The 20,365-nt window shown below is 41.4% G+C and overlaps 1 protein-coding gene across 1 annotated transcript; it reads left to right on the top strand.

Moving 5' to 3' along the window:
* The first annotated feature begins 253 nt into the window (after positions 1-253).
* On the top strand, positions 254-20,142 carry pygmb (phosphorylase, glycogen, muscle b). The gene is made up of 20 exons (XM_033609945.2): positions 254-613; positions 4,652-4,753; positions 6,951-7,029; positions 7,139-7,242; positions 7,367-7,498; positions 7,806-7,917; positions 8,013-8,095; positions 11,638-11,781; positions 11,944-12,036; positions 13,851-13,997; positions 14,236-14,399; positions 14,624-14,738; positions 14,838-14,939; positions 15,033-15,180; positions 15,275-15,333; positions 17,440-17,581; positions 17,745-17,952; positions 18,084-18,218; positions 18,391-18,457; positions 18,803-20,142. Exons 1-20 carry the CDS (start codon positions 371-373, stop codon positions 18,950-18,952), a joined length of 2,529 nt encoding a protein of 842 aa, XP_033465836.1. The 5' UTR covers positions 254-370; the 3' UTR covers positions 18,953-20,142.
* The last annotated feature ends 223 nt before the right edge of the window (positions 20,143-20,365 follow it).

Raw genomic sequence — 20,365 nt, 5'->3', positions numbered from 1 at the left:
CGAGAAAATAATATAGTCTGTAGCTCAGTTTTTTGCTGAAAATAGCAACAGCTTGGGCATAAATACACGTTACTCACCTGCCTGCTGATTATGAGGAGAATTATGTTATAATGAGTCGTGTGACGCATTTGGAAATCGTGTGAGGTCGTTAGCTGACCCAAAGTCGAGTTTTATTTTGAAACGGTGGACCGGAAACGCTTGTTTTCTGCAGAGTGTCTCGACACCGAGTACGTGACATATATAAGAGGCTGGACCGTCACATCCCACCCGCTGTCTGTGACCAGAGGAGAACAGGAAGAAGAGGGCGGTGTGCCGGGTGAAATCTAAACATTCATTAAAAAGTAACGTTAGACATAAAGTGCCGGTAAATATGGCCAAGCCGCTGACAGACCAGGACAAGAGGAAGCAGATTTCGGTCCGAGGGCTAGCCGGTGTGGAAAATGTCGCGGACCTGAAAACTAATTTCAACAGGCACCTCCACTTCACCCTGGTGAAAGACCGAAATGTGGCTACTAAACGGGACTACTACTTCGCCCTGGCCAACACCGTCCGGGACCACCTGGTGGGCCGCTGGATCCGGACACAGCAGCATTATTATGAGAAAGACCCCAAAGTAAGTAGCGGGCTGATGCCGCAGTCCTGCACGTACACACAGCTGACTGACCGCGGAGAGGTGGGAGGGGATGCTCTGTGCTGCAGTATCACTACTGATGGCCGTGCGCGCGTGTATGTTTATGTGCGCGCACGCTCTGTGCTGCTTTGCTCATTATACCCATTTATAGAAATGTTCCTGCTGCTTTGCCTTCACCCATATCGCGCTTTCTAACAGAGTTTGTGTGTATGAGTTGTGTGTGTAGATTCCTGATCACGCTGACATTTCCTCCATATCAAAGCCGCCTGTTACATAATGTACAGCTCGTGCATCAGCATCTGCCTCAGTAACCTTGATCTGATATCTGTGCGCCATCGAGGGCGACACAAGGCCTCGGTGCTCCAAATGTGGACAAAATACTGATATTATCCAGCACTGACGGGGATTAGCAGACTCAACTGGTTGTTTAAAAATGTACAGTATTACGTAACGCGCTCCATCCATCCCCACTGGCACACACTGCGCATCACAAAATGGCCACACACTCTTAAAAAGGCAGATGAAGCTAATTTTCATACTTGATTTAAATAAAAAAAACCTGCCTCGGTTCAACCCATCTACAAACAGCTCTCAACTTCCTTGTGCTGCTGTAGCAGGAAGCTGAATTGAGAACTGAAAGGGCTATCACCTGTGTGATAAATTATGCAAGGCTGCACTTGGCCCTGCAGAGTGCTGTCCTGAGTGATGACAGTTAGTGATGTGATGGAGTGTGAGTGTCTGGCTCAAACTTCACAATTCACCCTACTTTGAACTTCTTGTTTTTGATGACTAATGATAATCCTGATTCTGCTGAAACCTCTGGTTTGTCCATTGCTCCAACCTGCTGTGCAACTATGTTTGGCTCAGCTCCATAGAACTTTATATTAAATTCCAGTTGACAATGGTATGTTTCCATAAAAAGACATTGAGTCTTGAGTTGGAATATTGCTACAGCATAAACGTCATAGGGCTTCAATGGCAGGTGGAAACAACCTGATACAGAAAATTAAAGCTACAGGTGGTAACTGTTATGAAAATAACTTTTTGTCATATTTGCTGAAATGGTCACTATATTCACACAGTAGTACATGAGACCGATAATCTGTGAAAAAAATATCTTCCTTTGCCTCCTTGTAGTTCTCCTCATGGCATTAACAAGAATCCCCTGAACATGAACAAAAACAACCAATCAGAGCTGAGGAGTCTCTGACACAGCTGTCAGTCATGTCAGTCACTACTCAGGAACTGCAGTTAAACTGTCAGACTAAAGTGCTGATCAAATATGAATCAGCATACCATCACTGCATTGCCTAATTCTGGCCTCAAATGTTTTCAGAAACATTTTAGTCTATGTTTTAGCCGTACAAGGAGGAAGTTTGCTCTGACCTTTGGGCAGTGTTTTGTTTTGCTCGACTGTTTACAACATGGCTGCCAGGTCACAAACTTAATTAACAACTGAACAGTACACTAAAATATGTTTCTGACAACATCTGGGGTGAGAAAAAAGACAATACAGTGGGGATGGGTGATATAGCCCTAAAATAAAATCACTATATGTCAAGGTAATAGTATGCGATAACGATATTCTTGATGAAGGTGGCTTAGTGGATAGAGCAGGCGCCCTATGTACACAGACTTCGTCCTTGCTGGGTCAATTCCAGCCTGCGGTCCTTTGCTGCATGTCGCTCCCTCTCTCTCCCCCTTTCACGCTTAACTGTCCTATTAATTAAAGGCAAAAATGACTAGAAAATAATCTTTTTAAAAAAACTATGTTCTTGATGAACTGCAAGAACATAGAATTGCAACAAAATAAGTGATACAGTTTTACATGTCAGGCAGATATTCAGTTAAATCTAAACAAAAATGATCTCTAATTTCTTTAGTTTGTAAACAACAATAACTCAGAGAGAGATTCAGATTCTGTATACAATATTAATAGTTCATCAAAATAAAATCTACCATAAATTACCCATTCAAACAGTTCCCAAATTATATATATATACATATATATACATACATATAACAGGCAATTTCCTTCTCTATTATCAAAATCCTAAAAGATTGAGTCTGTTTTTTTCCACCTGGATCTTTATGCTCTACCATTTCTCCTTTTAATCATCATACTGCTTATGCACACTTATACTGCGATAACTATCGCACATTCACATATATGTAGTTTTTGTCCAGCTGCAAGTGTCAGGTAGGTTTACATTACCAAAGGTTTATGACAAAATCACTTGATGACATGGACTCCTGTGTGTTCATGGTGAGAGGAGAGGCAGAGACGCTGTGCTGCTGCCAGAGGAGCCACTGAATGAGTTCCCTCTGAGCAGAAAGTCACTAAAAGAGTCTGAGAAGTCCAGGGCTGTTCATAAAACATTAAGGACGCCACAGTTTATTTCCCACTACTGAAGCTGATCCTCTTTTTGGAACCACTGCAGAGATGATATGGCACACCCCTACAATGCAGTACCAGCAGCAGTAATTCCTTGAGAGAGTTCCAGAGGGTCCCATAAAAATGGGGAATAGTTTATTGTCACTGTTTAATTCACTATAGATGTGAGCCCATTGTGAGTTACAGTCACCAGAGTGACTCTCTTCCTCCTCGGTTATCCTCCTCAACTGTAGTGGACAACTGTAGAAATCTATCTAACAACCAAAATCTGGATGTCCCTGTGGCAATACCTTATCAAATTGGAGTCTGTGACCTGATGTGTATCAATTTTGGCATCCTTGACATGAAAAAGACTGAGAACCACTGCTCTAAAGAACCAAATATGAATGAATCCGCCACTTAAAACAGTCCGCAAGAAATGCACTACTGAGTTCGAGTAACGTTTGCACAAAACAACAGTGATCAGCTGTTTTAGGAAATTACTGAGTTTAGAAGGAGAATATTGAAACTTTGTGTTTGTAAACTGTTTTTGAAAACGTACGTCTTCAGTAGGAATTAATAGGCTTGGAGCTGAGAGCCATAGACAGGATAGAGGAGAGTCAAGAAGTATTAAGAGACAGAAAAGCATATTGTTTTTCCATGGGATTGGGTCAGAATAGTGACAATGGAATAACGCAGTATTGTTCTATATCTCCACGAGTACTGGTGGAAGTCATAGTTTCACAGCGAGATGTATCAGCTGACTTGGAATTTGGACAAGTATTCCTCTCTTCATCAGTGAATGTAAACTGTTTGACTCTTTGTTTTCTTAAATGGGTACATACTGTGTTGATCCAAAGCTTTAATTACACAGCAGACCTTCATGCTTACTGTTAGATACACAGAGCTTGCTGCTATTCACGTGAACTCAGTGTAACCTTTGGAAAAGTAGCACAGACCCTCCTCTCCTATTTATACTGCCACTGGATGCCTTTGTCACATTGGCACATGCTTTCTTTTCCACTTCGGCCTCCTTTATACGCCCCCCTACAATAAGTCAGCAGCAGGATCAGAAATGTCACATGGCACAATGTCAAAGAAATGTCAGCTAAGACAACCATAACGCAGTTTCACATGTCCACATATTTTGAAGCATTATTTCGATCTAATTCTGCAGGCCATCATCAGTCCGTACGTTCATTTTGAATGTCAGTGCTAAAGTTCACACTGTCGCTGAGCTGTGAGGAGACATTATCTTATGTTAGGGTAGGATTCACTTCTCTGTGTAGTGTTGGAGGAGCTGCCAGTAATAGCCCTGCTGTTGTTGCCTCTGATAGCAGCTGTTGTCTCCCAGAGATAATGCTGCAAGGCCATAAGGGACACCAAATGGGGCGCATGCATTTTATTATTAGTATCGTCTTGAGAATTCGTGATGGGTTTTAGTGCTGTGTGTTGAGAAATTCACATCCTGTCAAATTGTAGAAGAACAGTGGATAGTTAGTCAGCTTTTTGCACTGTTTTTAAATGGAAATATAACAATATAGATATTTAAAAGATTATTTAAAGTATTGTCAGCTTTCTATTAGGTGAAAATGTAATGAAGTTCAGCATTCACAGGTTGTCTTTCTCTGTTGTTGTTTTTGTAGCGTGTGTACTACCTCTCCCTGGAGTTTTACATGGGCCGGACTTTGCAGAACACCATGGTTAACCTGGCTTTGGAAAACGCCTGTGATGAGGCCACATACCAGGTGAGGCAAAGGATCATGGGGGAAACAAAAACAGGAGTGAGGGTGTTTACCCACACCAGTCCCTTCTCAGTAGCTTACAGGAACACTCTCCACTCCACAATAAGGGAGGGTTATTAAATGATTGTAAACTTGCATAGCCAAAAGAAATTGGACACCTGAGCAAAGTATAGGGACACCCAAATGTCGCACATGATTGCTTCCATTCAGACATAAGAGCATGAATGAGGTCCAGCCCTGACGTTGGGTAATAAGGTCTGGCTCGCAGTCAGCATTCAGTTCATCCCATAGGTGTTGGTTGGGGTTGAAGTCAGGGCTCTGTGCAGGCCCATCAAGTTCTTCCACATTAAACTGGAAAAAACTTTTCTCTATGACGCTGACTTTGTGCAAAGGGACAGTATATGTATGTTTCATGTTGAAACAAGAGCCAGAAAAAGTGTTGACATAAAGTTGGACAAACACTGCGGTCTTAAATGTCATTGTAGCATTAGTATTTCTCTAAACTGGAACTAACAGGCCCGAGGCAGCATGTGCACAGGGGTGTCTACATACTTTTGGTTATAACAGTGTATGTTGCTACTGTAAATGCAGACCATTCCAAAAACAATCAACCTAAAACAGATGGTAGATGGTAAATGGTAGAGTATAAGACAGCTGTATTTAGTTAGGGACAAAGTCATGTTTCCTTTAATTTGTAGTGTGAGTGTTAGGACCTATAGGTTTATGTGCAAGATGTAAAAAGCATGTTTTAAGAAGTAGCAAGATGGAATGTACAGTATAGGAGTGTCCTCCATAATCCAGCATGTGCTCCGAGGTCAGGGTAGTGGAGTGACTAGTGAGCACTAGTGGAGACCAGCTGTTCGATGGGTTAAATGGGATGGGTTAAATGCGCCTTTTTACACTAACAGATTCTGGACAGTCCTTAATATGACAGCCTTTAGGCAGCAGGGTAAACTAAGGTGCAGAGGATACGGCAAGCATGTAGGGGCTGGATTGGGACCGTTACTATACCCCTCACCCCATCACTCAGCCCTTACCTCTACATTTTGCATGTTAACGTTTAAGGTTAGGGTCCAATTCTTGTTGCGATAGAGGGGTAGGGCTACCTGTCCCTCCAGACTGAGGTTCTTCAGAGGCATACTCCAAACTGAATCTTATGGGAAATCATCAGTAAGATGGCTGCACAAGAAACAAGAAAAAACAATAAATGTATTTTTTTGTTAATAAGGATTTACAAAGTATTATAACCATCATATTATATTCTAAGTTTCAATGTTCGGGGTGGCTGTGGCTCAGAGGGTAGAGCTTGTTATCCACTTATTGGAAGATCAGATCAATCTTTTCTTTATAACAGACGCTAACTAGCTAGCTAGGATTTGTGCATGACTGTTCCACACTTTGACATATTGTCTTGTCACTTTCCCCTCATTTGATGGCATATGACACCTGAGATTTAACTGAAGTCCAGCTGTGACGTTATTGCAATTGTTAGTGTTCCTCTAACTTCAGTGCAAACTGGCAGGGTAGGACCACATGTTGCTAATGTTAGCCTGCATAGCACCACATTACCAGGATGACTTGTTTGATCAATCGTAGTGTGAAACTTAAGTTGTGAACAAATCGCAAGGGTCCATGCTTTTCAGTCTCCATTCAATAAATGGCAAAAATGCCATAGTCGCATCTGTTTACGTAACGCCATCTATGCGTTCAGATGAAGTATCAGGGTCTTGAAGTGTTGTTCCATTTCATAGGTAAATGAAGAAAAAAATAATAAATAGAAATAAGAAACGGGATGGGGCCAAAGTCTGGTGGCCAAGTCCATTAAAGGGTACTCTGGTGGATTAGGGTTGCACTTTATGAAATTGTGTTTGCAGGTTGTAAAGCAGGCTCTCTGTTATGAATGTGTCCAAGCCCAAACTCAGATAAATAACCTTGATGGTGTCATCAGTGAAATAAATAAATAAATAAATAAATAAATAAATAAATAAACAGGCTTTCATCAGTTAGATATATGGATTGTCCCTTTAATGGCCGTGAGTAGCAGTCATGGTTACTGGATCCTTAAAGGAAAGACAAAGACCAGCCTAATGCGTTCTTCAGGTAATGTGGAGGAATGATGCACATATTTAAAGCCTGGTCCTGGAAGTGTCTGCTTTATTCAGTTCATCATGCCCACTTCTTCTATCGATGTGCTCTTCAGCTGGGTCTGGACATGGAGGAGCTGCAGGACATTGAGGAAGATGCCGGTCTAGGCAACGGAGGGCTGGGTCGTCTGGCCGGTGAGTTCCTGCTTCCTCCTGATTGACTGCTGATAGACAGTGATGTTTAGTGCTGTGGACAGGGATGTCTCAAGAACCCCCCCCCCCTTTCCTCCCCCTGTTTTCTCAGCTTGTTTCCTGGACTCCATGGCCTCTCTGGGTCTGGCTGCTTATGGATACGGTATCCGCTACGAGTTTGGCATCTTTAATCAGAAAATTGTCGATGGTTGGCAGGTATGTTCACCTGATGGTGAGGTAATGACAACAAATAAATGAATGCTTAGTACTTATGACATACCTCACCTTACCTAAATGGTCAGACATGACACAGCACTTTAACAAATAAATGTGTATACAGGTGGAGGAAGCTGACGACTGGCTGCGTTACGGTAATCCCTGGGAGAAGGCTCGCCCTGAGTACATGCGCCCAGTCCACTTCTACGGACGAGTGGAACACACAGCTGAAGGAGTGCAGTGGGTCGACACGCAGGTTAGTGGAAACAGACTTAAACAGAACTGACCTTTTATTGTTCAGTCAATGCTGTTCACCTCTTATATAATGAATATAATGTTGTCTGAGTTAAAACAAGTAATAATGAATGTGATGATGATGAACGATGGCGGGTATAATTATCAGAGGTTTCCTGGGTTTAAATTGTAGGCCGACAGATACTGTATTTTTTAGGGTTGATAGTGAGAGTTTAAAAAATTAGATTGTGAAAATCAGCGCTCTGGTGGATAAACTATACAATGGAGACTGTACTGGTGTTAAAAAGCTGTGTTTTATTGTGATTCAGGTGGTTCTGGCTCTCCCCTATGACACCCCAGTCCCTGGCTACAGAAACAACATTGTCAACACCATGAGACTGTGGTCTGCCAAAGCCCCCTGTGACTTCAACCTCAAAGACTGTGAGTGTTGTCATCTGTACTGTTGAATAATCATCAATGACATGCTGTAAATTAATCAACAGATTCTAAAAACAAACCTAAATGATGTCCCGCAGTTAATGTTGGCGGCTACATTCAAGCTGTGCTGGACAGAAACCTGGCTGAGAACATCTCCAGGGTTCTCTACCCCAATGACAATGTGAGTGCATCTCTCGTCGTATATACAAAATGTAATGTAACAAACATTTTACTCTGAGGGTCAGTCCACTTCTATCCTGGGTCTTATCTTTGTAACTATTTGTTATTGTACATTTTAAATGCTGAGATTTAGGAATGAGATGACATTGTTATTAAATAACAAGTCCAACTGGGCACAACTGTGATCCTCTTGAGACAGAAGTAACCTCATTGGTTGTGTTAAACCTCAACAACAACCAGGGGCGTCTTTACATAAAATTATCCTGTAACACTTGCTGTGAAGACCACACCCATAATGTGTTATGAGGGCATTCATAATGCTTTTTGACTACACTCTCAAACTCACAGTGCTTCCTGATTCACTATATGAACAGTCATAAATCATTATACACTTGAATTATAATGAATTATAAGTGTCAAGTGTTTTGTGGATGCTCCTGACTAGTTATAAACTACAGGTTGACCGATGGGGCTTATTATGCATTATGAATACCTGTACTAACCTCAACAATCAACTGTAGTAAGGACTCATAGTATGTTATAATAGTCCATGCAGTATCATTAGTAATCATTGTATGTGTTAAGTAAAGGGAAGTACATATTGATGCATCTATAAAAAACTGCATGCTTCCTCATTAAATTTTGCATTGGTAGTGTTAAGGAAAGTGTAATATCTTTTCATGTATTTAAAAGATTCTGCTGCATCATAAGTGATTAATGGCTACCATACACTAGAGTACTTAAAAAAGACTGAGTCTGACACACTGTCACATGTAAACACAATGTATCATAAGTCAGAGAGCTTTCAATCACAGAATAATATTTTGCAAAGACTATGGATCTTGCAGGATCACTATTTGCATAATTCCTAGCTTGATTGTTGATATGTATATAGGTATTCATAATGCATTATAAGCTCCATAAGTCAACCTCTAATTTAAAACTAGTCAGGAGCATTAATTACAGAAGCAATTCCGGAGGGAGCTCAGAGTAGAGCCGCTGCTCCTTCGCGTCGAAAGGGGTCAGTTGAGGTGGTTCGGGCATCTTATCAGGATTCTTCCTGGGCGCCTCCTGTTAGAGGTGTTCCAGGCATGTCCCACTGGTAGGAGGCTCCGGGGTAAACCCAGGACACACTGGAGGGATTTCATATTTCATCTGGCCTGGGAACGCTCAGGGTCCCCCAGGAGGAGCTGGGAAGTGTTGCTGGGGAGAGGGATGTCTGTGGTGTTTTGCTTGGCCTGCTGCCCCCACAACCCGGCCCTGGATAAACGGATGATAATGGACCTCAGACCCTCTATCTTAATTTAACTTAAGGGGGAACACAACCTAAATTAAGAATTTCACTGTTATTTCCATGGCCTAGGAAAGCTCAGTCTGTATTTGTAAATATGATTTACTCTCTCTTAAAGTCAGAAATCAGAGAAGTAAGTCTCAAACTTGTAATGTCAAGTATAATCATATAGTAGAATAATCTGAAAAATGAGAAAAATTCACATGAATGCCCCCTCAAGTTGGAGCAACAACTTTTTGTACACAAGTTGATGTTATATCATGCAGGATCAGGTTGAACAAAAGTGAATGTTTGTTTGATGTTAAGAAACTTTCAATTAATTCATGTCTGTATATATAAATTATTCCCCGCATTTAATTTAACATGGCATTAGGTTGTAACAGTTAGTTGATGTCCATGTAGAGTTAGATCGGTTAGAAAATGTATTTATTAGCATTAACCCTGTTAACAGTCAGATAAAACAATATTTAGTGGTGTCAGGGAATGTAAGCTACTGGTGCAGCACCAAGTCAGAGACAAAATCCCTTTGTGATATAAAGCTTCAAACTGTTTTAGCATGCACTGATAACAACATGAATATTCACAATGACGTTAAACACTCAAAGCAATAAAATACAACAATTTTAGCGTTAATTTTTTCCCACATTACGACTTAAAAGCTCACAAACAAACTAAAGTCATACAAACAGTATGAATGCAGCTTTATTCTATTGTAGTGTTCTTAGTTCTGAAACAGAAAATGTCCCCATATAATCAGAGCATACCTGAGCTGCCAGTGTCATCTAGAACGTCTTTCACCATCCATCATCTGTGGAGCAGCTCCAGACTTTATACCCTATAACATCACAAATTTCATTTTTAGCACACTAGTTATGTGTCCATGCTGGCAATAGCCGTGGCTGGAGGCATTTGTTTTGAGGTTGTCCATCTGTACAACACATTCTCGTGAACGTGATATCTCAAGAACGCCTTGAGGGTAGTCAAAGGTCAAAGGTCTAGGTCACTGTGACTTTACAAAACATGTTTTTCGACAAAACTCAAGCATTCATGCATGCTAATGACATTTCACCAAAAAAATCTAATAGGACAAAACAATGAAGTAATGAGATTTATATCCAAAAGGTTAAAGGTCAACTTCACCTTGTCATCACAATGTTCTGCATAAACACTTTTCTGGCCATTATTCAGCATCATAATTGAGAAACAGAAGAGGTTACATTTGGTTAGATACTGAAATGGTGACACTAATTCTGGGTGTCCACCTTGAAACTGTGCTGATTGTATCGATCTTCTGTGTTGCTGGGTGGAGGGTGTGTGTAAAGCATCCATGTTTACATAGACATGGATGTAAACTGTAAGTTAAACTTGACTGGTGAGCAGAGGCACACAATCACGAGGCAGTTATTCTAGTTTTTGGATCTGGGAGAAAGTTGTTCATGTTTACTTATATGAATACTAATATTTACTTTACTAATATTTGGACTGTCTTAGACCACAGGAATGACATGTATGCATTTTGAAAATGGGCACAGGTCCCCTTTAAGAAGCCCTGCTATAATTGTAAATTCCATTTTTCAGTCTGCACTTGTCCAGTCATGCCTGTATCTATGTTAAGAATGAACCCGTAGGCTCCTCAAGATGGACAAACTATATTATTAACAGCTCTCAGTTGTCAGTGGCTAGCTAGCTTGCTGTCATGGACACAAAAGACAGGCATACAATTTTAGCTCTGTGGAGTCAGAGGCACTTATCGTGTTGGTGGAGGATTGTGTCACATAGTTTAGTTTATTTTCTTAAAGCCTCATCATGCAATTTAAGTATTCTTTCAGTCATTATGATTTGGTGTTCATGTTATTCCCCATCTTCACTATTGTTGCCATACAGACACAGTTTTACATGCCTTTGAAACTTAGGACGGTTCTGTAAGGACTAAATTACTATCCCAAGATAAAATAAGATGTTATTCCTAAAGGTGTCATGTCATCCTAAACTGAGAGAATATAGGATGTCAGATTTAGGAAGTGTCTATAATGAGGCCTCAGTTTCCTCAGTACAAATTAGCCTGAACAACTTTTTATGTTGGAAATATGTCAGACGTGTCTTCAGCTTGTTGTGTGTAGTAAAACAGTGCAGGCCTTACTCCTCTCTTCAATTTCTCTCTTCAGCCTGGTCTTCAAGTGCTTGCAGGACATGTGTTATGAAAGAATAAGACGATAGTTGTAAGAGTTTCCCATATTGTCTTTGGTCTGCAGTTCTTTGAAGGGAAGGAGCTGCGTCTGAAGCAGGAGTACTTTGTGGTAGCGGCAACTCTTCAAGACATCATCCGTCGGTTCAAAGCCTCCAAGTTTGGCTCCACCGAGTTTGTGCGACACGACCTTTCTACGCTGCCAGACAAGGTGAGAGATGCATTACATCATCATGTGATCTCAGAGATAATGACAGCAGTTCATTATCGTATCTATCTATTTATGTAGCTATCTTTATTGTTCATTTTCAAACACACATTTCATTTTGTTCACTTGTTGTTCACTTTATCTCTGTCTGTCTGTGGTGTGCAGGTGGCCATCCAGCTGAATGACACCCATCCTGCTATGGCCATCCCAGAGCTGATGAGGATCCTGGTGGACATTGAGAAACTCACTTGGGGGAAGGTATGGCACTCCAGCTGTGCAGTAACACACAGGCCTCAGCATGTCTGACACAACAGCCCTGTGAGAGATAATGGTATAGGGCTGCTACTAAGTCCCTTCTTTATACTGCCTATGCATTTTTACACAGAACCAAACCCCAGTGTGTGATTTTAGACAGCATGCCAGCATCCTGAAAACAAAAGAATTGTGACGTGCAACATATGTGTTGGCAACACTTCCTAACAAAAATGGCATAACATGGCAATAACAATAATTTACCATCCCTGTTATTTGGCGGCTGATCCCGTCCTACGCTCGAAGGGTGAGGAGCTCCCAGACCTCATTGTTTTGCCAATTTGCTGACAATTTCAGCCTTTGAGTTAGCCACTTACTGCTACTAGCGGCTTTTTAAATCTTCCGGTGGTGGGTTGCACATATCACTCATTGTCAAAAGTCACACCTGTCCTGCCCATAGTCCCGTCCTGCTGACTGTCCCATTTATACAGATGTCCATTTGGGAATGTTACTACTCCTGCTGCTGGCTTAAAGGTGAAAAAGCTTTGTCCCCCTGTTCTATGATTACACCTATTATTATACTTAACGATGAGGCGGCATAACTGCATGATATCCCTGCCTTAAAAATGCAGTGTAAAAGGGACTAAAGATTTTTTTTTCCTGTTTATGGCAGCTATATGCACTATTTTTCAAACCATTTCAGATAATAGAATGCGTAAAAATTTGTACATCGTTTTGGGAAACATGATATTTGCCAAGTAAAAAAATCATCCTGTAGAGCCTACATCCTATTTTGTATTTCATTGTTTTCCAACTGCCTTCATCATTCTGAAACCATGACACAGCAGATGCTGAGGATGACTAATTTTCACTCCTGCCAAGAGGCAAAAGCATAGTCTGATGTCACTGTTTTTAAGTTACGTTACATAACACATGTCGGGTGGGAATCTGGCATAAACATCATTACTAATTAACTATTTCTGTTACTATGTCACTGCTATGCTGGAGTAGAGTTCACAGGATGAATGTTTAGCTGACAAATCTGCTACATCTGAATCTATGCCATAATAATCTGGGTTGTTCTAATGGCAAATCAAGGATCCCCAACAAAGCCAAGTTAACATGGTCTTCAATACTCTGAACTAAATATAAGGCCAACAGAAGAACATTTGTAATAACAAGTTATATTAGATTTTTTTTAAAGCAAATCGCATCAATCCGTAGGTATAGAGTGCACTGTGCACCTAGAGTGCCAGGTGCCATCACCTGCTCCACTTCTGCAGAAACCTCATTTCATACAGTGAATAGAGAGGGCTGCGTTCAACAAGGTTTGTAACTTTCTGAAACAAATAATCCAGCAGTTGCACTAATTTTTGCAGTGGTTGGCCAGGTGTTTAGAGGTCTGAAAGACACAATATGAACTTTTCTATCAAGCTCTTTCTTTCACTCTTCACACAACTTCTTTCACTTGAGGAGAGACTGACTGAAACTGACTGAGGATGTCCTGTGGTCACTTGTGTGGTATCTCTGTCTCTTTACATCCCTCAACACTGCAGTAACAATGACAAATAAGCACGTCGACTACAGCACAATGACACATCAGTCAAAGCTCAAGTCATGCACTGTGACAGAATGTAAGCCAAAATACTTGCTGATATAGAATCATCTTTTCTTTTGCACAAGACAACACTGTCACTTTCTACATAAACTGCTTTGACTGTATTTGTCAAAAAGGTAATTTCATGGTCACAGTTTTATTTGTAGTCTGAGATCCATGTGAGTATGTGTGATAACGTCACTTCTGTCCTCTCTGTGTCCAGGCCTGGGACATCGTGGTTCGTACCTGTGCCTACACCAACCACACCGTCCTGCCTGAAGCCCTGGAGCGCTGGCCTGTCGATCTCTTCCAAAACCTGCTGCCTCGTCACCTGGAGATCATCTATGAGATCAACAGGAGGCACCTGGAGGTACGAGGGCAGCTGATTAGAGATTTATGAGCATTTTAGCCGTTAAGGTGATACTCTTATCTATAAAAACTAACTGAGTGCTCAGATAGTTTAAGAAATAATCTTGTTTGCTACCTTACCCATATTAAGCTCCACCAATTTCATCTATGTTCACTACTCTAAGGCCTTAGGTCAAGTCTTCACTCCACAGCTCTGCTCTGGACATCTACTTAGATTTCTCTTTCCTTCACCCCTCCAGCGTATCACCAAGCTTTTCCCTGGAGATGTTGACCGCCTGCGCAGAATGTCCCTGATTGAGGAGGGAGACACCAAGAAAATCAACATGGCTCACCTGTGCATCGTGGGATCTCATGCTGTCAACGGCGTGGCACGCATCCACTCTGAAATCATCAAAGACACTGTGTAGGGAAACCAGTTCTCTCACATCTCACTTGAGTGTGCTAAAATAACATTATTGTAAATGAGCCTCTGGCCATGTCTGTATTTGTAATGACTCAGCTTTTCAACAACAAAGAAATGCAGCTTAGTTATTATGAGCCTAAAGGTTGAAGAATGTTAACTGAGGTTTGGTGTTTGTGAGGTTCACTGTGCTAATTAGACTTTTTTGTTGCTTCTGTTCTCCTCAGGTTCAAGGATTTCTATGAAGTAGACCCTGAAAAGTTTCAGAACAAGACCAACGGCATCACACCCAGGCGCTGGCTGGTCATGTGCAACCCCGGCCTGGCTGAGGTCATTGCGGAGGTGTGTTGGGTCTTGTTCATACAGAGTGAACACTGAGAAATGAGAGGAGTTATTTCAGGCATGCATGCTGGGACTAAAAGCTCTGTTCATTTTATTTAGAGGATTGGTGAGGACTACATCCGTGACCTGGACCAGCTGAAGAAGCTTCTGGAATTTGTGGATGATGACGCCTTCATTCGGGATGTTGCCAAAGTCAAGCAAGTGAGAGTTATAAATGCCTAAAGAGAAGTGATTGTTCTCTTCTTTTTCTGTTCATTACTCATCACATTTCTCTGTATGACCTCAATTTTGTAGGAGAACAAGATGAAGTTTGCTGCCCACCTTGAAGAGCACTACAAGGTGAAGATCAACCCCAACTCCATGTTTGATGTGCAGGTGAAGAGGATCCACGAGTACAAGAGGCAGCTGCTCAACTGCCTGCACATCATCACTATGTACAACCGTGAGTGTTGTTTTTCTTTTACTGGCAGCCTTAGGCAAATAAATCTGGATTCAGAGTTAAGTCAGACTTTTTTTTTTTGCTTGTGTTTAATCAGGAATCAAGAAGGAACCCAACAAGTCATGGACCCCCAGGACCATCATGATTGGAGGAAAGGTGAGTGGCATTAAAGGTGTCACGTTACATTTGCTTTTCTACGTCGACTCGAACACTGACATTGTAAAAGATGCTTGTCTCACCCCTATCTGTGTGTCCATGACATACGTGAGTTTTGTAAATGTTAAGTATAGTTATACCCAGCTGAGACCCCAGCTTTTGTTTGGTATGCATTTTTAATTTCTCCCTAGCTATTTGAGATGAGAAGGACCTGATAAGAATAATAAATTAGGGTTGTCTTTGAACAGTGTTATAACCCAGTTTGTAAAGGGAAGGAGAAGCAATGCAAAACCAGATGTTTTTGGTGAAATAAAGTTATTTTTTTAACAAAGGAAGTAAGGATTATTGTTACAAACAAAAGTAATGCAAACTACTACAGAAAAGGGCTTGTGGGTGCTGTTCAACTCAAAGAAATATAACCAAAAGAGGACTCTTTAAAACAAGAGTTGCTAATCTTAAAATCAAAACTGGAAAATAAAACCTAACTGTTCTGAATTAACCCTGCACCAAGTGTCTCCAACAAAAGAAATGCTGATAAAAGTGCATGGTCAGTTTTTTGAAATCTAATAAAGTAGCCTAGTCCCAAAATAGCAAAACTAGTGCCTCATAATAACCTCAAAGAACATATTGAATTCTTAACAACGGCACAGTCAACACTAGGGAGAGGCATGCTGGTGAGTGGGTCGTTTCCAGCCGCCCCAACAATCAGGCTGGCCAGGCATAAGCAGAGTCTTGGGTCCCTGTTGCTCAGATTGGATTGGAGGAGCCAGATAGGAGGATAAGGAGTTTTTGCAAATGCAAACAGTGTTTGTTTAATGTTTTGTAACACTGTGAGTTAGGAGCAGCTGTTCAAGTCTAAAAGTGTTCAAAACTGTTCATTTGAATGCCTGAAAATGAATGTGCAAAAGCAAAATTGCAAATAAGCACTTGTCTTATCTTGTTACTATTGCTAAAACTGGTAACTTTTGTACATCATATCAAACTACAAATATTGTTAATCAGAAATAAACAAGTTTCAACCATAAAATCTAATCAGGTTTTGTACCTTGTCCACTTTTGTGTCAGGATTAGCTTTAGACTGACTTTGCAGAAATGGCAGCCATCTTGTTTTTACATGGATAAGTGTATTGTGCTTTTGCTACCACTAGATGGCACAAAGAAGCATACACAAATGAGGACAACAGGTCTAAGCTCAGCAGAATGATGTATAAGGTGCAGCAAATGTTGTGTCTTCATATGCAGAGTTGTAAATGGATACGTAAAGAGCAATTCATCAAATATTCCCCATCACTACCACCAAAGTATTCTCCCACCCAGAACAGTTTGACCCTAATCATAACATTCCTGTCCTGATGTAGACATCAACGTTCCAGATATGATAGGCAAGGACAAACTTGGGGGAGAAAACATGAAACAACTTTGATAATGACATGAGTGAAATTTCACATCCACCTTGAAGTATACTGCAGAACTGCTGTCCTCAAATAACTCGCATGAAGGCTCCTGTGATCAGCCACAATACCAAAAGTACCTTTAACCACATGAGCAAATGTGTCACACGTTATTAATGGATCATATGACTGCGTGTAATGTGAAGTGTCACTCAAAGTGAAGAACCCACAGTAATCACCAACTCTGCACTTCCTCCCAGCTCTGCAGAGCTTTTTAGCCTCTTTTACTTCTTTGTTTTGGTTTTACAGCCAACCGGTGCAGGAAGTTATAGTGCATATTCCTTTAATTGCCTCTTTCCATATTGCTAGCTGAGGTACCAATTTTGCACCAGTAATAATAATTTTACAGTGTACATTTCATTGTAAAATGTATTTGTTTTTTGATTCCTGTCATAAATGTGGTCACGTATGACCTGATTATTATGGGCAGGTGTTTGAATTCAGGTTTTAACTTTCAAATTTAAACTCCAACATGCCATATGTGTTTGGACAGAAGCTGCTGTAATTACATCCTGATGAGAGTTTATTCTACTTAAAATGTACATTTTCAGCAAATCATCAATAAAGAAGTCATTCCACGCAGATAACCGTTCATCTTTGGGAACTTGAGTTTTTATTTAGTGTTTTTCATGATGATGGTCCTTTGTGCTTTCAGGCGGCTCCAGGTTATCACACGGCCAAGATGATCATCAAGCTGATCACATCTATTGGAGACATTGTCAACAATGACCCTGTGGTGGGCGATCGCCTCAAAGTCATCTACCTGGAGAACTATCGAGTCACTCTGGCTGAAAAGGGTAAATGATGCTGTTCATTTATAATCATATTTAGCATTCGGAAGGTTTGGATTGTTCTCAGCATATTAAGGGCTCAGAGTGAGGAAGACAGGGCCCTGGACCTGTGTATGTTGTAGAACGTGGATAGAGAGAAACATTGGAATTCTATATCTCCTGTCTGCAGTCATCCCTGCGTCTGACCTGTCGGAGCAGATCTCCACAGCAGGCACTGAGGCCTCTGGCACAGGGAACATGAAGTTCATGCTAAACGGAGCCCTCACCATCGGCACCATGGATGGAGCCAATGTGGAAATGGCAGAGGAAGCCGGAGAGGAGAACCTCTTCATCTTCGGCATGAGGGTGCCTGATGTGGAGGCTCTGGACAAGAAGGGGTGAGCCTCATGATGGAGAGTTAGAATAAAGAATTTATTTTAGCCACACCTGACTAGATTTACAGGTCAAATCCATCCATGCTGTCACATAATACCTGTTCTAATGCTTGATAAATGTCTTCTGTCCTCAGCTATGACGCTCCGTCATATTACAACCGTATCCCTGAGCTGAAGCAGGCAATGGACCAGATATCTGGAGGTTTCTTCAGCCCTGGCCAGCCTGACCTCTTCAAAGACCTTGTCAATATGCTGATGCACCACGACAGGTTAGAGCGCACTGCTGACACTGAGGAATTACACTTTGTCTGTGCTGACACACGGCCCGACTGTATGTCTACAGTCATGCAGTGTCATCAGTGTATCTCTGTTGGCCACTGTCAAATGATATAACCTATATCCATATATGATATATCCGTTTTTACTGTGTCTGTGCTGCAGGTTCAAGGTGTTTGCAGACTATGAAGCCTACATCAAATGTCAAGAGAAAGTCAGTGCACTCTACAAGGTACGTAAGTCAGCAGGAAGACGTCAGTAAAAGCTGATATCTGGTGATGGTCAAATGAAGCCTCATGAAGCATTTTCTTTATTTTCTGAGCTCACTATATGACACTCTCTGATCAGCAAAGGGTTGAAAGCACACTGAGCTGCTTGAACTTCCAAGAGCACCATCTAGTGGGCTCAGAACATAAAGAAGATGGTCCATGAGGCTTCATTTGGCCATCACTAGTAAAAGGCATTAGAGTTGGATTGTACTATACTATACTATACCATACCATACCACACCACACTACTAGGTATTATTTTCTCAGGTATCAATTAAGTTTCATCTTATTCATCTTTTTATTAACAGAACCCTAAAGAGTGGACCAAGATGGTGATCCATAACATCGCTGGGTGCGGTAAATTCTCCAGTGACCGCACCATTTCCCAGTATGCCAGAGAGATCTGGGGCATGGAGCCCAGTTTGGAGAAGATTGCTGCTCCTGATGATCCTCGCTAAACCTCATCTGCCTCCTCCACCTCACTGTAGCTCACCATGTGGTCCATCCACTGATGAAAAACCCTGTAGCTTTTTTCACTGTGTACTGTGGCATTATGTCTTCACATCACTGATCCCCATACAACCTCTGCTACTTCCAGTTCATCATGCAGCAACATGTATTGAAGCGGGTTTATTCAAAATTTGTACTTTGTGTTTTCCCTCTGTGCACCAGCAATGCATATTCTCACTGTTGGGTAAAAACCTTGTATGGAGTGAACCATTAAACATATACTTCTTTATTTTGTTGCAGCGCCCTCCTATTTTCCACAGTTTCCTCTCCACTGATGTTTGGAAATTCTCGGTCCAAACATCAACCAGGCGCTGAGTGGAAAACTTTGGAGTGCTACAACAAAATCAGGGACTATATCTTTAACCAAATTTCCATACTGCACTTGGGTTTTCACACAACAGTGATTTTAAACCACAAATCTAACCACACTCCCTTTCTACTTCTGAATCTATATGGCTACTTAAACCCAGCAAGTATGCCGATAAACCTCAGCACTATTATGGCTCCAAACCAGCCCATGTCTTCCATGGAAGAGTAAAGGGACACTCAGTGGTTAAAGTTCACCATGGCCTCAAAGCAGCACTGTGACTAGATGTTGTTGGAAGGAAGCCTTGACTCCATATGCATCGCAGATTAACATTCATATTACTGTTTCATATTAACAGACTCTGAGTGCTCTGTCAGTGTTTCATGGTGTTTGCTGAATATATCCATTTCTGTGTTATCATTAATGGTCAGGGGAGCCCTGTGATGCAGATGTATTGTCCCCGTCAGTTTAGTTGTGATCTCCTCAGCATGTTTGTGTCTGTCTCATTTTGTTGTACTCTCTTCCTCAAAGTGACCTGTGTTAGAAAATAACAGCGCCTTCTCTGCCTAAAACCTAAGTGACTGAACTAATCTTTGGGACATGCGTGTATTCTGTGGTGTAGTCGTGTGTGAATGTATAACATACGTGAGTCAGTGACACTGTGGATATCAGCTCGATTAATGTACTGTAACAAACTGCTTCAGCTACTGCATATGACTGTGTGACTGCTGTGGTGCTGCCTGCACAGGCTGCAAAGAAAACTGCCCACTGCGCTGAACCTAACATTTCACTTTTCTTTTTTAGTCAATAAACAACAAAACTACATCAACAGCTCTGATGTTTGAGTTTACTTTTGCACCTCTGTAGTGACACATAAAAACAAAGATATCTGTGTAACATGTAGGACAAAAAGACCAGGGTTTGGGACAACCTCTAGCTCAACAGGTATGAGTGTGCACCCCATGTAGGTTGAGTCCATTGTAACAGCCCAGGATCAATTCCACCCTGTTATCCACATTCTCTCTCCACCTTTCCTGTCACTCTCCAGCGTTCT

Source organism: Epinephelus lanceolatus, chromosome 22, assembly GCF_041903045.1.
Source record: "Epinephelus lanceolatus isolate andai-2023 chromosome 22, ASM4190304v1, whole genome shotgun sequence".
Classification (NCBI taxonomy): domain Eukaryota; kingdom Metazoa; phylum Chordata; class Actinopteri; order Perciformes; family Serranidae; genus Epinephelus; species Epinephelus lanceolatus.
Note: the sequence above shows the minus strand (reverse complement) of the source record. Positions and strands in the feature narration are given on the sequence as shown.